Source organism: Mizuhopecten yessoensis, unplaced genomic scaffold (genome assembly GCF_002113885.1).
Source record: "Mizuhopecten yessoensis strain PY_sf001 unplaced genomic scaffold, ASM211388v2 scaffold245, whole genome shotgun sequence".
NCBI lineage: Eukaryota > Metazoa > Mollusca > Bivalvia > Pectinida > Pectinidae > Mizuhopecten > Mizuhopecten yessoensis.
Window position 1 is genome coordinate 1,036,444 of NW_018403450.1, and position 19,591 is coordinate 1,056,034.

Here is a 19,591-nt window from a genome sequence, read left to right on the forward strand (position 1 = left end):
ACGTTTATATTACATTATAATAATAAATAATAATATACAGCATTTGATATAGCGCCCTATCTAGCTAGCATGAGCCACTCTAAACCGCTTTACAGTACATAGATATGCAATTTTATACAGTCAATACAATTAGCTTATATATTAATCAATACAATATTGAGGATTTCGCAGGAGCTGTCTTATCAGGCGCTAACTACTAGTCCTATGCCACCTGGCTAATATCTCCCTATGAGTGTATGCCTGTGGGTGTGCTGGAGATGTATTGTGTTCTCTTTGTAGTGGGACCGTGCTTCCAACGGTATCATTTATAGTGCCACCTCACTTGAATGCTACAGCGCTAGCACAGATACCGCAACTATATGACACAAATCACAGTTTATATTTTAATGTGGTGCACACAAATGCACATCTGTAGAATATATGTGTGTTAGCTCTGTAACGGGTTGACTGACCTCTCGTGTGGAGATAACGTGTATACATGTCGAACTTATACAGGTGAGAAACATTACATTGCTCGATAGGAAGGTTCCATTACGATGGTAGTAGGAGGGGTCAGACATGCTGGCCTACATTTATATATACGGGTACCTTACAACCGCGTATGGCACCTATTGATTGGAGATAGCGGTACATAGACGACACATATGATATATAGATGTCAGACAGAAATCATAAATATCTGTGTCAGTGTAGTAAACACGGAACACGTGTACGTACAGGTAAAAGGAAAATGGAATATTCCATTATGAGGTCAACACGAGGGGCTAGTCAAAACTTGTGTGCGCTGACGTGAAGAGTGGGATGTATTATTGGGGCGGAACAATTTGGAGTGCATGGTGTGAGTATAATGTGTTGGTAATATTGTAAGTAAGAATTATATAGGTGCGTGTGTGGATATTATAACGAGTAGAAATAGTGTACATGTATCTAGTGGGTGTGTAGGAATGGGTACGTGCTGATATCAATATAGATAAGCTAAGCTAATACCAATTTATACCCAGAATCCACAAAAATGCAACTATAATGCACTGTATCTAGTTATGATGTTGTGAGGTGGTGTCCAATCAGCCCCGAGTGAAAGACTATGTGTGATGAACACAGGGACATTTTTTGTCGGAAACTCGGTGGAGGATTTTATACTGACCTCCCAGCTGCATAGCTATATTATGTTTAATAAAAAAACAAGTATAATAATGAAATAACGTTTAGAAAAATACCACGCCTTACATGTATTTTGATTTTAGAAAACAAAACTATTACTCTGGTTTACTTATTCATTTATTTATTTATTTTAGTTAATTATATTTCTGTACCTTTGACCATGATATATTCATATATTACTATGATAATTCACTGTAGTATTGTAGGCACTCCTACACCTAAAAGCATGACTTGTTGCTATATATATACATGGCCACGAAAACAGAAACTTTGATNCTTTTGAGAAAATGTTCAATGTTGCGTTTCAATACTACTTGATTATATGTTCAATGCTGTCTGATAATGTTCCTAAAGATATTACTACGGGTAAGTTATTTTTGGCATTAATGACCATGGGTAGTTTAAAAATAGGCTGCTTTAATTGCCGGGGACTGGCATCAAATACTATAAAAAGATGCGACAATTTTGACAAGTGTATAATCAACTACGATATCTCTGTCCTTATTGGCACGCATTCCACAGATAAAGTTGAACAAAAGTGGTTAAATGAATGGGCATATACTGCAAAATTCTGTTCCTTTTATATGTAGTAGAGGAATAGCTATCCTCTTCAAAAACACATTTCAATTTGACATAGTGAAAGAAATTAAAGACACTAGTGGTAATTTTCTAATACTTGAGATTAAACTTTTTGATCGAAATATAATTTTGGCTGCAGTATATGGCCCAAACGAAGATAGTCCGTCCTTCTTTGAGAATATCCAACGAAAACTTGAAACACTAGATAATAACTCTATCATTATATGTGGAGATTGGAATGTTCCACAGAACTATAACTTAGACACGGTTAATTACAAAAATAAAAATAATACAAAGAGTCAAGCTAAAATTTTGGATATGATGTCAACATTAGATATTTTAGATATATGGAGAGAGTCTAACCCAGATACAAAACGATATACGTGGCGGGGTCCACATAAAAAACAGGCACGTCTAGATTATTTTCTGATATTTTCTGATTTAGTATCATGTGTTTCAAATACTGACATTGGGGTAAGTTATAGATCTGATCACTCTCCAGTTTCTGTTTCTTTTAAATTTATTGAACAGCAGAGAGAAAAAGGTACCTGGAAATTTAACAATACTTTATTGCGCGATGCTAATTATGTACAAAAGGTAAAACAGTGTATTGTGGAAACATTGAATCAATATAGATTACCTGATGAACAAAATAACACTATATATTGACGACCAACTTTTATGGGAAACTATTAAACTAATGATAAGGGGTATAACTATAAAATATTGTTCATATCGTAAGAAAATGAGAAACTGTACTGAAGAAAAATTAGAAGAGAAGCTAAGTAAGTTATATTCGGATGAAACACAAAACGACATTAGTGCAGACATAGAAAGAGCAGATCTAGAACTTAAGAATATAAGGGAAGAAAAGATTAAAGGGATGATTTTAAGGTCAAAGGCAAAATGGAAGGTAGAGGGGGAAAAAGCTAAAAATACTTCTGTAACCTAGAAAAACGTCATTATACCGAAAAGCTCATACCTAGATTATTAACCGATGAAAATAAAGTGATTACGGATATTAAAAAAATAATAACATGACAAACTAAATTTTATGAGGAACTATACATCAGAAGAGAAGCAAACATTGATGACGCACATTCTGATTTTGTTTTCAATGAAGAAAACCCATACAACAAAAAAATAACAACAGAACAAGCTAATAAGATGGAAGTCTTGTTAAGTAGATTGGAATGTTTAAATTCTTTAAAAAATATGTGAAACTTTAAATCATCTGGTCTAGACGGTTTCACAGTTGAATTTTATAATGTAATGATTTACATGAACCTCTTATAAAATCTCATTAAACAAAGCATTAGAAGTAGGATCACTATCTATTTCTCAGAGACAAAGTGTAATTAATTGTATCCCAAAAGACGGAAAGTCAAAACTATTTTTGAAAAATTGGCGACCAATATCTCTTTTAAATGTGGACTATAAAATTGCAGCAGCAAGTATTGCATATAGAATAAAACCAGTTTGACAAGATTTAATCATCGATACTCAAAAAGGGTTCATTAAAGGTAGATATATAGGTGAATGTACACGTCTTATTCTTGATCTTATTGAAAAGACTAATGAAAAAGATATTCCAGGGCTACTTATTCTATTAGATTTCGAAAAAGCATTTGACTCTCTAGAATGGCATTTTATACAAAAAGCTCCAACATTTCAAGGATTTGGACCTATTATTAGAAAGTCGATACAAACTTTTTAGAAATATATTACAAGTTGTATTTATAATAACGGTCACGGATCAAGATTTTTTGACATTAAAAGAGGAGTTCGACAAGGGGACCCTCTTTCCCCATATTTGTTCATTTTGTCTGTGGAATTACTAAGCAGTTCCTTAAAATTTAACCCTGATATTAAAGGGCTTAATATTGACCACTCTGAATACCTACTAAGTCAATATGCAGATGATTCAACACTCTGTCTTGCAGATGATGAACAATCTCTAAAGGAAACATTTGTTACTTTAGATTATTTTGCTGAATGTTCTGGATTGAAATTAAATTAGGAAACGCCCATGTAGTTTTTTGGCTAGGGGCAAAGCGGGGTTGTGGGGTAGAATCGTTTTTGGAATCACAGAGGGAAGTTTAAGCTCCTTGGGATCACATATGATCTGAATCAGGAGGATGTAACATTACAAAACTTTGAAGAAAAATTTGAATCTGATAAAGAAACTATTAAATGACTGGTCTTTTAGAAATCTTAGTTACATAGGGAAAGTCACGGTGATCAAGACACTAGCACTCTCAATATTCACACATATTTTTACAGTACTTCCAGACCCTTCTGATGTGTTCATTAACAACCTCCAAAAACTATTTTTTATTTTTTTATGGTCAGGGAAAATTGACAAGATTAAAAGGAATGTAATGATAAACTCATACGAGAATGGAGGCCTTAGACTCACTCATGTAAAATCATACTGCCAACCACTAAAAATGACATAGATAAAAAAATACTAGACCCAAACAACAATTATCATTGGAAAAATTTAATTTCTGATAAACTTCAAAGATTTGGGGGCGAATCAATTTGGTACATGAATAGCGAGAGCCTAAACAACATAGCAGATCATTTCAATCCTTTCTGGAGTAATATTATTAAAATATGGGCTTCTATAGAGCGTGCTCCACCCACAACCCCGTCAGAAATACTATCACAACCAATATGGTTTAACAATAAAATTAAGATAAACAAACAGTATGTACTGTATCAAAGGTGGGTAGAAAATAATATTTTCTTCATTAAAGACTTAGTTAATGACAGGGGTGAATTTATTGATGTGAATCTACTTAAACTTCAATATGATATCCAAATTAACTTCGTTGAGTACTATGGCTTACTAGCATCTATCCCAAATTCATGGAAAAATGTGATTAAAACATACAAGAAAAATATTGATGTACCAGAAAACAAATATATACAAATACTAAAAGGGAAAGAAAAGATAACTAGAGATTTTTATGCAGTATTGGTCAATCAATATCTAGATCTCCCTATTTCATCTATGCAAAAATGGCAAAGGAAAATGGGATTAGATATATATTATGCACATAACAAATGACAGTTCGAAGATGTACTTCAAACTACCCTTCAATATAACAGATGACACAACATTACAAACTGTCGACTAATTTAAATTGCTACATGGAATACTTTATACAAACTCTAGACTAATGAAAATGAACATTACAGAAACAGAAATTTATAATATTAGACGGTAAATAGAGAAACGCTGACACATTTATTTTGGGATTGTCCTCATACACGTGCGTTATGATCATTTTTAAGACAACAATTTGTAACTAATTGTAATATAGATTTTCCATGGTCAAATATTTACTTTATATTCGGAATAGATGACAATCCCGAAAATGACAACTATTGGCGGGGTCCGTTCTGCAATATCATACTATAAGCTAATTGAAAATCAATGTATCCTGTCATATCCCCGAGCAAAAGCCGACCAAGTAGTAGCGAAGTGGGCCGTTATCAGCACAGCATTGAACACTGATTAATTGAATTTAAATTCATATTTTGCCCATTCTTAATATCGATGTTAATCATATCTAGAATTATTTATTACCTAGAAATAAGAGCGCAAGCAGTTGTTATTGTACAGGAAAAAGAAACAAAATGAAAAAGAAGCTATAATTCATTAGTATGCGAGACAATATGAAATACAATGTAATAATTGTCATGTACTCCACTGTATACTAACATGTGAACAATCAAAAATAAAATATGATAAAAAATACGGTAAGCTGAGGGTCGCCTAGGAGTAATGAAGGCCTTGTCCTGAGAGCCAGCCTGTGAACAAAGTTCACAAGGCGAAACCTCACTACAAGGACGAAATTAAACAAAGTTTACAAGTAAAGAAATACGGGAAAAAATAAACTACGGCAGTACAAAGTACGCAACGTAAAATGAAATTCACCCGAAATAGGCAACGTTTGCTGAAACAACCGACCGTAACCGAAATAAACACCGGTCGGAAATTTACAACCCGCCGACAGTAAACACAGTAATGGCGGACCATGTGGCACACCAGCGGGACACGTGGAGAGAAAAAAACTGGCCGAAAAAGGCACAAAAATAATTGTCAACAACAATTAATTTAAATAACAAGGGCAGATGGGTAAATAACACACAAACTGCGCAATAATTTGACAAGACACTCAAACCAATCCGACAAAAGTTTTGATATGGAGCTAGCAGCAGGCGCCGTAAAAGGAAGAGGAAGGGAGATCACTCCGTGGCTCTGTCGTCGCGATATGGGTTACCTGACGGTAGGGAGTTCGGATATTTGAATCTTTTGTTTATGGGCTACAAAGATGGGTGAAGGTTTTGTTTATGCATACTAAAGTTATGGTAATTATTACTGAAATGAAAGGACGTTTTAGGGCATATGCGTCTTGTGTGTTTATTCTTGAACACCGACCTGAGTCATATTAAATAATAATAATAATAATAATTCCAGGTTCCTATATACCACTTTATTACAACCTAGTTCGTAGGTCGTCTCAGGGCAGTTCACAAATTATTATCCGTGGTTATAGGGCCTTTGCAACCAGACAATACCTTTCTCAACTCCCGGCGCCAACAGCTAGAATTCAACAATTCTAGCACTGTGCAACCACGTACTCATTTACAGCTGAGTAGACTGGAACAAGCGGAGTAAAGTATCTTGCTCCAAGATACAACTCAGTGCCGTGCCTTGACTCGAACCCGCAACCCTTCGGTCACGAGCCTGGCGTTCTTCAACTAGACCACCGTGCCTCCATAACAAAACATCAGCCTATATTGTGATCCTTGTGAACTTATTATCACGTGGTTTAAAAGTATATTTACATATGATATTTTCTGTTAAACAATTATTTGATCTTTGTTATCATGCATTTGGTAGATATATCTCCTGTAGCACACACAGGGTCTGCACTGTTTAAGCGTTACAAAATCATCACGTTCATTATCATGAAATACACATAAACAAAAGATGGTTTGAATATTTTATTTAATATGCTGTTGAAACTTTAACAAGTAAATATGTATCAAGTTGCAGATACATGTATCCCAATAAATTACATTGTTAGTACGTATAAGGTAAGGATCCATCTTTGTATTCCTATAATGCTTTCATAAGCTACTTACCTATGCAATATATTAAGTAAAGAACTAAGCAAATCCACGTTTTATGAACAGAATGTTCATGTATCTGTAATCGCAAGGTTATCTCAGGACGACCTTATTGTACAGTGGCCTTGGCCTGACTGAGTGCAAACAGACGTTAAGCAGTATATGCCATACTGAACCTTTAATATCGTTAGTGGTTTGATAGTGGGGAACGTAAAATCGAACTAACTGTGTTTATATATTTATATTACCGTGCTGCGCTGAAGGAGCATTTTCTCTTGTTATCTTTTCTCAATGTAAGAAAACTACAGAACTTGTCACGAACGACGATCAAGGTAAATATTGATATTTATACAGTCTTTGACGAACATGTCGAATGTCTGTTGCCTCGTGGAATTTATAACAATGTACATATGCAAAAATAGAAATATAGGATATAGAGCATCGACAAGATGGCTGAATGCTCCTGCCACTTATGAAATATGTGTACTTGATTTTGTCATTTGCATTCTATACATGTATGATGTATTCAAATAATTGAAATATTGAGTTAAAGTTTTGTTTCTCTCTCCATTGTAAGTATTGTTATAACAGTACGCCTCTGTACGTATGGAAAGTAGATTAAAAGCATATACCAGTCTGTAGCAGAAAATAGAACAGAAAACGCGGTGAGATAAAAAGACAACCCGAACACGTTCGAGCAGGGAAAAGTATTCAAGGGTTTTTTGTAAGTGTCATAGATAATGGAGAACTAACCAACGTTGAAAGTACTTGTTTCACAATTGTTGTGAAATAGATATAGTTTATAAGTTTTTTTTCAGTCCACATTGAGAACGTCAACAATGGACTTCTATCTTGTCGTCATCGGTACACTGCTGGCGGCTATATGTATGTGGAAAATCATAGCGGTGGCACAGACATACAAGAAAAACATAGCGTTATATCATCAGAAGAAAATCCAGCCAATCGGAAAGTATCATCCTATATGGGGACATCTTTACCTGGTATGTAAACAAAGTAAAACTGAATGTAACACCGGTCCGTGTTTTATAATTATTTCACTTACAATGCATAGTCATTCAGGCTGTTGATTTACAAGTTCACATACTGTAAGCGTACTAATTTTAGCGAATTTTGAAAAACGTCTCGTTTACTAATTCATGTCCATTCCTAAAATTGGACCATGCAGCACAGCATATCAAAACCATGACATGCAAGATTACATAAAATAATAGCAACTCACCTGTGTACCTATATATGTTTTGTTCTGAGGTAATCACCAGGTTTATCTGACTCACTGATACATGTATGTGGGCTTTGTTCCCATACAGCCGCTCAATACCCCGTATATATTATAGTTTTATTAAGGAGAATCTAAAACAATGTGTTGATGTTTGCATGGTAGTGTATCAGATCACGGTTGTGTATCAGATCACGGTTGTGTATCAGATCATGGTAGTGTGTCAGATCATAGTAGTGTGTCAGATCACGGTAGTGTATCAGATCACTGTAGTATATCAGATCACGGTTGTGTATCAGATCACGGTAGTGTGTCAGATCATGGTAGTGTGTCAGATCATGGTAGTGTATCAGATCATGGTAGTGTGTCAGATCACGGTAGTGTGTCAGATCACGGTAGTGTGTCAGATCATGGTAGTGTATCAGATCACGGTTGTGTATCAGATCATGGTAGTGTGTCAGACCATGATCATTTGTATATGATCATTTTCAGTATAATAAATCATTGACTAAGCTACAACTCACATATTCCTTCCGTCAATCAAAATAGTCTAACAATGACAGGTGTATATACATACACGCTGTTTAGGTAGCCATGCCAATAAGAAAGCATGTGGCAAATATCTGTTGTCAACTGGCATGGGCCGAACAGGTAATTGGAATAAAACGACGTTGTTTTCACAAAAATAACTTTCAGAAAAGATTCCATCTTAAATACGGATAAATCTTTCACTTTTTTTTTATAACATACACGATTCAAGGTGGTTTTCTGATCGTCTGCAAATCTGACTAAATCGAACATCGATAAGCCTATCGGCAGAGCGTGTACGCTTTATTAAAGGCAGTCACTCAAACAGGTCCGAAGAGGACTGCCAACAGCCAAATCCACGAGACATAAAATACACAAAACAATTGTGATTTCAGCAATTCTTCTTTGAAAAAAAAGATCGGAAAGTATTTGGCTGTTCTGAGCCTGTTAATATTTTTTTTTCAAACTCTAACTTTTATTATTATCATATTCTGTTCAATTCGCATGTATGTGACTTTGTGAGTTCTTGCCGGTTAATAGTATAATGCGACCTTGACTCTTTGCAATACACAAACTTGCAAACTTCACCACTTTCCCCAAGTCGTTTTGACACATTCTTACTGTCAAGATTAAATAGTTCAGCATGATTTTACCGAAGAACGGCATTTTAACCCCAGAGTGCTTATTACGATGTAATTCTTCGTTATGTTTCCCCATGCGTGGTATCGTATCCTGAAAGTTGGGCCGACTTTACTCGAGTTTATTTATCCGATTCTATCGTATACTATGACTTAAACTTGCAATGTTTCGTAATGGTTAAATAGACAATGCAATCAGGTGTTATTCAACAAAATTTAACAGTGTATTGCTGCGAATTATCAAAGATCCATATGCCTTACAGGCCTTCATGTACAAAATAACCCGTGTTATGAGGTAAACTGGAGGCACAAACCATCCATTATTACCTCTCCAATGAAATGTGAAAGCATCCATTACTGAGGAACCAGGATTCTAGAACCTAGAGAAAAACACCTGGTATTTAGCATTGTAGTGTGAAGCAAACCAATCAACATCATATGGTCCCCAAAGTCTCTCTAACGGTCTGAATATAGCCACCGAGATCCCCCAATCATCAGGATCTGTAATCCTGCTGAGGTAATCTGCCCTCTCATTATCTAATCTTGGTAGCCTTCAGCTCCCTCCAAGTTGAGCTCTTTGTAGATTCTGTTGGTGACCATAGTCCATTAGAAACCCCTAAACAACATTCAACACAATAACCTCCATACCCTGAATTGCTAGCATCCGAGTAAACAACTCGATCACACTGAGGGCTGTACTTGATTTCACATCTATTCAATCCATCCAGAAATTCAACTGTGCTACAGACTCAACTCCCAGAGTTAACTTCTCATTCCAGGAGTTTGATGTAGCTATTTGTAAACTTAAGCTTCTAGTCATAGGTTGAGTGACATTACCCATAACAATTGACATGGATATGATATGACCAACGACTTTTGCTACCTTTCTGACATGAACTGTCTGCTTCTTCGTAACTGACAACAATAAATTATTGATACAATCACGCGCTTTATCCGTCTTAAAACTTGGAATTGAAAGAACTCCGATCAGAGCATTGATGTCTACCCCTAGGAAAACCAACTATTGTACAGGCTCCCACAGGGACTTGTCGGCTTTTGGTACAAACCCTGATGCTAATAAGTCAGATTTCACCTGAAGAGCCCGATTCAAAGCCACATCCTTTTCCTGATTACAACATAAGCCATCATCTAGGTACATAAGGATCTGGAAACCCTCTGCTCTCCACTAACCAACGAGAGGACGAGTGAGTTTTGTAAACAAGTATGTAGCAGTTCTAATTCCAAAAGGCAAAACCAGGAATTTATAAAAACATCTTTTACCAACTTATCTTCCAAGAAAAAACCAAGAAATTTAGTATGCTCTGGGAATATAGCAACATGATGATAGGCAGAATGATTGTCAAATCTGAACATCCAGGGCCCGGGATCATGAAACGGACTTAAGTCTAAGACAAAATTTGAACTTAAGTTTGAAGTTTTGACTTAGTTAAGACCAAAATCTTAAGTGGAACATGAAACGTGCTAAGCAAAATCTTAGCTGAGACTGAACTTAAGTCAAAAAGTATTCGTTGTCATGCACACGCGCGCGCCGAATTGCGTATTTACGGTATTTATAGGAACTCTTCAATGCGGGAAACCACGTTGTTGTCGGTAAACATAAAAACAAAATGGAGAAAAGGAAGAGTACAGAGTATATAAGGAGAATTTAACTGGATTTCGGATTACGAAGTTGTTTTCGGAGCAAGAAATGGTCAACAATTAAAGCCTGCTGTTCCAAAGGCTGGATGACAAAGTCGCAAAAGAAATGCAGTGTGGCTAACCGCCTGACTACTCGTAAGCTCCCCGAAGTGTTTACAAAATTCGCATTGTAAATTTCCCATTTATACAATACCTTTTTCACACGTTTCTCAAATTAGTATGTCGTTGATTTAGTTTGTATAAAGTCTCGAGTAAGTTTGTACACGTTTTACAATTTGAGAACTGGACTGTCTCTGTTCAATAGTCTATATGGTCACAGTGAAAAAAAAGTCCCGAAACGACCTGACACCCCCACAAGAGGTTTAAATTTCTTAGGTTTAAAAGCTTTATCATATTAAATCAATGCACTATTCACACTTCCAGTACTACGACGTATTTGACCTTTGTCATACAAGAATTAATTTTGTCTCAAGCTTTCATATAATTTTCAATTGTTTGAAAATGAAGATCAAAGGAACAGAGTACTTACTATTGAATACATATATATTTCTACACTTAGTGTAAGTGGAAGAGGGGAACATACAGCCTTCAGTATACTAGAGGGTTCATGGTGATGCTGTACATCAGATATTACAATTCCCTGTTAGACTTGGATCATAAATGTTTACCAAAACATATCATTACATGTACACCATACATGTAAATTTCTTCATGATTAAAGACTGTAATAAAATGTATTTCTGTAAACAGAAGTTAATATTTGCTTATTTTAGACACTCTACATAACAATAAAGTTAGGAATTATTTGATAGGGATAGGGTTAATACAATTCGTCTTCTCCCCCACCCTTATTTCGAGTTATAAATTTTGGTGCAATTGCATGTAAAATATTTAGTACACAGGATAATCCTGGAGGGGGCCGTATGGGGTATTGACCCCTCAAAAATGAAATTGACCCTTCCATGTTCAAATTTAATCTTACATAGAATAACCCTCTTAATTTTGATAAGTCTTATTTTTTACATTATGATTTAAGGGAATTAATGGAAAAAACTATTCGGATAATATTAATGTTTCAATTAGTGATGAGATGAAGTCATGAGTCAATGGCAAGGTCAAAATGATCTTTTTACATTTGAGATATATATTTAAATGAAATTGTCAAGAAAAGTTAAACTTGCTTCTATATTTGATATGATTTTTATGAATTGCACGGTCAATATGAATGCCTGTATCGTGCAAACTTATCCTCAACAATGCAATTTTTACACAATATTATTTTTGTATTGTCAGTTCCTATCTCAACTTTGTTACCAGTCTGCCATCATAATTGGGGCCACATTAAGTACAGCAACAGATTCACCAGACGTGACAGAAATCAAAGAGGAAGCAGTCATAATCTCTCTAAGACAGTCTGTTGTCAGAGGACATTTCCATCATAAATAAGGATCCATGGAATCTCATCCCAGAGTGTGTCAAACTAGTCAAAATTTAACTGCATCTCCTAAATTCCTACAAATAGAAAACTCTTCTATGGACACTAAGCTGCGATAGTTACACAGCAAAATATCTTCAAGGTTATATAACTAACATGTACATGTTATCTTGCTGAACACCAAAATAATATTGATGATAATTTGTCGTTTTAGTGGCTAAGTGAGTTTGGATAGGAATGTCTGTATCGATGAGCAGTATTTAAAATTATATACCTGGTAACTGGATAGTTTAAAGTGCAGTATACCCTCAGAAAAGACTATCCAGATGAAATTTACTAGTTTTTTTTATCTAACCTCTGTCTGGCGTCAACGTTATACTTTAAACATCTTTTGCCCAGGATGTTGATATATATATTTTGGTGGTAAAATGTTGAGATGAATGACCTTGACTTATACTCAAGTTGCAATAAACAGGAGGTCTAGGGTGGTGTTATCAAGCAATTAACATGCTAGAATGAAGAGATGTGATGTATGTGAAATTGAATGACATTGACTAGCCTTCAAGGTCACAGGTCAAATGTGTAAAATCCTTTTAAATAAATGACTATTACTGAATATCAGGGAAACTTTGGTGATGATACTTAGCCAATAACATGCTAGGATAAAGGGTTCTAAAATATATTCAAATGCTCTTGAATGACATTGACTCAATTTTAGAGTATATGTTGAAATTGTTAATTTTAGGGTCATATAGTATTATGTTTAAATTTGTAAAACATTTAATTGACTTCTGAATAATAAAAGGGACTGGCTGAAGTTCATGACATTTTGTGATGTAGGTTAAAGGTTTAAATCAATATGATGTGTTAGAAGTGACTAAATGGCTATAACAACCAGCTTAGTTCAGATAAAAAAAATGTTCAAGTCTTCCAACAAAGATTGATTCACAAAGATAAAAAAAGGTGTAGAAAAATAAGATCTGCCAAAAAGACCCCAAACATGCATAGTCTGATTGAACAGCTTAAAGACTTTCTTGTACTCTTTTTGATAAACATGTATTTTTTCCAACAGTTTGAAAAATTCAAAATAAAATTCCAGGTGAGCTATCAAGGCCCCTGGGCCTCTTGTTTTATGTATTTAACCAGTAGGTAGACTAATTGAGTTATAAGCATTCATGTTTTGATATTTCATATTATTTTTTTAACTATTCCTTAAGTATATATATATCTTTAGTCAACTTGTTATCGAATATTTTGGCTCAAATATCCTTACAAATGTGTAATCTTTCTATTTTTTTTCATACCATAACGATATCGCATATTTTTCTTTTAGTTGTTACAAACTCTAACTCTAAGCCATATTTTTTTTTATGGTTCAGGAAACATACATTAGATAATATTCAGTTATAGCCTTTGGTTGTGGTCGACACCTGGATTTATTTACTATAGAAAAGATACATTAACCGAGGAGGCAGTGCGTTCGTTTGGAGACACGTCATAATTCTATTTTTAGAAACACCTAGTCCTTCAACAAAAATCACACTTTCCAAGTCAATATCGGTTTTTAGCGGTGGACACGTGATGCACTTCTTGTCAATCTCTTGTCGGGGAAAAAAATGAAAAAAATAATAAAAACTGATATCACCTGTATACCAATATCATTATTACTAAAAATGTACTGAAAATCTGTTTGAAATATATGGTGATTTCTTATATTGAGTAATTCCATGATGATGTTTAGTTGTTATGTACATGTATTACTTTAGTGCCATATTTAGCCAAACTCTTGTAATTTATATTGTGCTTGTTTTGACCGATAAAATGTTGAATTATCCTACAAAATTATGTTAATTTTCTATTCAATAAAAGAGGTTCCACATTGTTTATCATGTTTAACTAACTGCAGTTAGTTATTGATATTCATTTTTATCAAAAAGTGAATCAGCTGATAAGAGTTTTTCTTTTTCAAAATTAATAAACTATCTCTATTGAGATAAAGAAGCAAAATATGTTGAGGAGTTGTGGAAATTCTTTGTACCATGTTTTTATGAAACTCGATTGATTCACACTATAAAGCCGACAGTAGCAAGTTTCATTCTCTTGTTGAGTGCCATTCCTTCAGTACCTTTTAATATAACACCTGATATCTTTCCAAAATCTCTTTCAAAAGTCTTGGTCAAATCATTCTTTGATTGAAACTTGACTGCTTATATTGGTATTCTTCTTATTACAATAACAATAATAAGATGTGTGTTTTTAATTAGAACTGTAACAGATCAATTGATTTTGTTTCAAATGTTGATCTGATTATTTTGCTAGCAATCCATCCCTTTATAAGTATAGGGGTAAATAATAATTATAACTTATAAAATATCCCGATGATCTCCAAGAATTATGACATGTAAGCCTTTTGAGCAATATTGCCGAGGCTGGTATTACTTATAAATTATAATTATAGAAATAAAGTAATTGGTTTAAAAGAATATTTTCTCAGATATCCATGGAATAGTGTGCTATGATATATCTGGAAAGATTAAACATATCTATGAGTCATGGTTGTTCTTAGACAATCAGTCCTTATGATATATTTTTTTTCTTTTTTTTTACAGTTTATACATGTATATTTGATTATCTGAACCTCGGTGCGATTATTTGGTTGTCTTACTAATGATTTGACAGCTAAAAAAATCACCAAAAAAATCACCTATTTGGTTGGAGATTTCTGTGTCTCACCCTCCAGGTAGGGGAATATTCTCTATTATTAATCAACACATCAGATTTGTATAAAGTCCATAGACATGAAATTTTTCATAAAAGCTGAAGGCCTGACAAGGTTGATCAGTTTCTTTAAATATTGAAAAGCTGAATGTCTTACAATTCTTTCATTAATCTTAATCCTGCCAGGACATGCTGACTGACTATATTCAAATATATATATTGCAAATTCTGGTTAAATATTTAAAGTGTAAAACAACTATATAAAAAAAATCCAGCTAGAAAGTAACAATTTTCTAAGCAATGTGTGATTATTAAAATAAAGAATCATTTTGGCTAAAAGGAACACTACATCTTCGTTTTATCCGCAGTACGGTGATTATTGTGATCTCGCAAATGAGAGCGTTTATTAGTTTTATGACTGTACCGTCGAGGATGCGGCGCTGCTGTCGCATTGTTTACAACACCGGAAAGGTGTAAGTTCAAGCGAACGTCTGTTTGCAGTAGACATATAAGTATGTCTTTTATAGGGATGTACACGTCTACAATAAAATGAGACTCATGATTTTATTTCCAGACTGAATAACATCCAAAATATATTCACTTGCTCCAATTTCCCTCCAAAATTCTATGTTTTTACGAAATCTTCCCTTCACCAATATTTCTTTATCTCCCTGTTCGCACTTATGAAAATCTTTAGTAAAATGACATAATTCATTGTCAATATTATCTTTGTCACACTGCTCAAAATATTTATCTAACACAAGCTGTGTCCCCCTCGTGTGCCTCTCATTCATTTTATCCACTTCACTTCGCCGTTGGGTGGAATCCCTGTCGTCAATCCCCTGAGTTGACTGGACAATCCCTTCTGAAATGCTCTAACTGGCCACATGCAAAGCAGGCTCCTCCAGGCCATGGCTTCCTTGCAGCGACGACTGTGTTGTCACGAAAAAAGTTTTGACCGGAAGTAGTGCCAGCACGACTAAAAGCATGAGCGCCATCCGGGACGCGGAATCCAGCTTTACGTTTCCTCTGCTCTTTAATTTTGGTTAGTCTCTCTTTCTTCTTCTTCTGGGCTCTAGCTTCGGCTTTGTAAATCTTCTTTTCGTCTTCGGAATCACTGGCTATATGATTTGACACATAGCACTTCACAGTGTCCCAACCACACTCCGAGGAGTCGGCCAATTTGATAAGTTTATTTCTGGGTTTTAGGTCCTCTACACACTTGTTAAGTAATTCCGCACCATAATCTACCTTATTGGCTCCCAAGGCCCATGCGACCTGTTTAATGTCTTCTTTTAGTTCAGAATTAAATTTAAATTGTTCTTTATAACCGTTTCTATGCCACGTAATTTCTGTTTCCGCTTTCAATTTTTTAATATCCTCTCTGGAACTCCCTTCAGTCCCCGCTCTGAAATCTCTCTTTAAATTATCAATTTGCGAGTCCATATAGCGTCGTAAATCCTCCTTCTGACTTCTGATAGCCTCCAACAAAGTCCCCAATGAAGGTTGTTCATCTGACATATTCTGGCGTAGTCGAGCAAAAGTTCAACCGACCGTCCTGACCAGTGCGTTGCCCTGAATTGACTTGCTAGCTCACCAGCTGCACGTGCATATCATGCCAATACAGGTGTGCCACCTACTGGGCGAACCATTAGAGAAAACTATTTCGAGCTCATTCCTTGTAGTCAACGGCGAAAAATATGATATATCTGATAAATTGCATGAGTGTTAAAAGAGTTCCCATTGCCGGCATTGGTTATTTCAACCGATGTGCATTTTGTACGATTTCGCAGACCTTAGTCTTGTTTTTGTGGTAATAAACCTATTTGTTTTTAATATTGTCTTTTTTGGCACATTTACAATTGCATTGTCAAGTCTACATTGCCCGGCGATATTTCAGTAGCCGTCATGTTTATTTACATTGGATATTGTAGTTCCGGTCGGTGTTGTATTAGTACGCTAAGAAGTATGTCTCGTGGTGCATGGTATTTAAAGTCCCATCATTAACACAGCTTTCAAATAGACTATATAATGACAATGCCATGCAAATGTAAATATATTATATTTATTTAGTTTTCAGGTTTTGACGAAGTCATAGATCTTTGCTCCAAGGTAGCCGGCCAAACAAAAGCCCGCATCGTATCATACTGGATAATGGGTTTCTTTCCCGTCTTGTGTGTTTGTCATTCTGCGACAGCTAAAGTCGTTCTGAAGTCTTCAGAACCAAAACCTAAGCACCCGGGTGGGGGCTACAACACCGTAATGGGTTGGTTAGGTATGTATATATGTGTATTATGTGTGGCAGTCATCCATATGCGCTCAGGTAGAGCCTACTAACTGACTTAATTGTAATAAGTAACAACAAGAAACAATGAAATGAGAGTTTTGCATGCAGACCCTTGAAAAAGGTACAGGGATGATATGACCAGCCTGTCTGGAAGGTTAATCGTCTTCTGATTATAAGTCGAATCCAAGTAATGTCAAGTCCTCCCATTGAGACCGCGAGTAGTACGTATATACATATATACATATGTGGGGCTTACTATCCACATGCACAATCAACATATATGTAACAATATGTATATATGGTTCACATGTACTTCTCCCTGTGCACTGTTTTGGTAGATTTACTGTAGCTATCGCCATCATTTTACTGCAATTTCATTAATTGTGGTCATTTTTGCGTATTTTGTCTGGAATACATTAGCGGGGTTCAAATCCCAAAAACGCCGTTAAAGATTGTTATTGACACACGTAACAAAATGCTAACAATTCATGTTCTGTTTCTAAAATGAAAGTCTCACAAACACAAAAAGTACCACACCCATCTGCGACAATGCACCAGAGGTGGTATGCATATAATTGGAAAAGAAGAAGAACCAGTGTTGTATGTCAATGTATTAAAATGACCAACTTTCGCTGATATGTCTTGTTTGTATGTGTATAATTTCCCCAATGCCCGCCTTTTCCCTGTATTTAGTTTTCCGTTTTTAGGACTTTTTTCCCCAACTACCACCGTTCCCTTCACTATTTATAAGAGTGTCTTCAGTTTAAGCCGGGAAGGGTCAGCTTGTTGCCCTTAGATAGGAGATAGGCTCGTGCAGAATTCCGCATATATTTTCAGAATCTAGAAATTCAAATTTATTTTTAACATTCATCTTAATATTTAACAATATCATAATTGTATGCCTTTTTAAAAGATATAAAAAAAACATTCATCAAATGAATCGACTTTTGTTTCTGTAGGTGACGGATTACTTCTCAGTGAGGGTAAGAAGTGGGAGAGAAATCGACGTCTATTGACACCAGCATTCCACTTCGATGTACTCAAACCTTATGTTTCCATCTACAACAAAGTCTTCGATATTTTCTTGGTAAGGTAACTTTGATGCTCTCAAGTTGAGAATGGCACTTGTCATTGCTGGTTGTCAAAATGATTGTTTTTCTCACTACTGCTATGTCTCTTGTCGATTTAAAGGTTTGATTCTGTGTAATCTGCTTAAAGGCCACAAGGAAAATTAAAATGTATCGAATACAAAAGGTTGTTGCCCTGACATCCCTATTCGCCACCAAAAACATTATATTCTCCTTAGCTAAATCTCTACTAGTATGAGAACTTGGATACTTTTGGCAGAGTGAAGTACTGCATCAATAAAGTATATTGTCGGCAAGATGAAGTTTGTGACAGCCCTGTGAGTGGAAGACATGGTCCATAAAACTAACAAATCTACTACATAAACATATTTGATATAAAATAATATATGAAATAATGAGTATTTCCTGATTAACACATTACATTGTAAATGTCAAAAGGATAAGTTGGAGAAGGCGACATCGTCCGGTAGTAGTGTGGAGATCTATAACTTGGTAAGCCTGGCAACTCTTGATACCATGCTGCGCTGTTCTGTTTCATACGATGGTAAAGTCCAACAACAGGGGTACGTTATTGAGTTCTTTTCACACGTTATGTTAAATACATTTTGTTCTATTTCAATTTCTTCTTAATTGGGCTGAATGAAGCCCCGAATTCTTGTGTTTAATGTCAGCTTACATTACATCCCTCTTTTTAACATTATGTCAATACGAAGACCTTCACAAGCTTCAGTATCAAGTCCAATTATTAAAAAATAACATGTTTTAATTGAAATAAAAGAACTGAATCTTGCCTTTGTCTTTTTCATGTGGTAATGATTAATTGTTCTTTGTTTTCATTACCAAATTCTCTAATCTGATTGGTAGATAAAATTAATTCATTGTTCTATGAAAGGAAAAAAATAAGCCACTAATACTCTAATAAAGTTTGGCGAGTACAGTGCACGTTAAATATGATTCAAATGCATGGTCTACCCTGACCAGGTCTAGGAATCCGGATCTTCCCAAATGAAATTTGAATGCTTTTCATTAAGGTACCAGGATATCATATTCATAATCAATGAACGTAACTGTAGAAACTGGGAAATACATTCAAATTGAATTGGATTTTAGAAT

General features: G+C 35.1%; 1 protein-coding gene across 4 annotated transcripts in view; it reads left to right on the forward strand.

The window, feature by feature from the left end:
- The first annotated feature begins 756 nt into the window (after positions 1 to 756).
- The window catches only part of LOC110445388 (cytochrome P450 4A2-like), a 29,126-nt gene continuing 10,291 nt past the window's right edge, over positions 757 to 19,591 (forward strand). Inside the window, exons 1-5 of one of the 4 annotated variants that reach the window (XM_021489991.1) lie at positions 757 to 838; positions 7,707 to 7,889; positions 17,177 to 17,378; positions 18,350 to 18,477; positions 18,917 to 19,041. In XM_021489991.1, the coding sequence (XP_021345666.1) occupies positions 7,728 to 7,889; positions 17,177 to 17,378; positions 18,350 to 18,477; positions 18,917 to 19,041 (617 nt within the window). In that variant the 5' untranslated portion in view covers positions 757 to 838; positions 7,707 to 7,727. Of the gene's footprint in view, positions 839 to 7,022; positions 7,221 to 7,706; positions 7,890 to 17,176; positions 17,379 to 18,349; positions 18,478 to 18,916; positions 19,042 to 19,591 lie in introns of those variants that run through there. The other 3 variants (XM_021489973.1, XM_021489982.1, XM_021489998.1) reach the window with 3 other exon arrangements.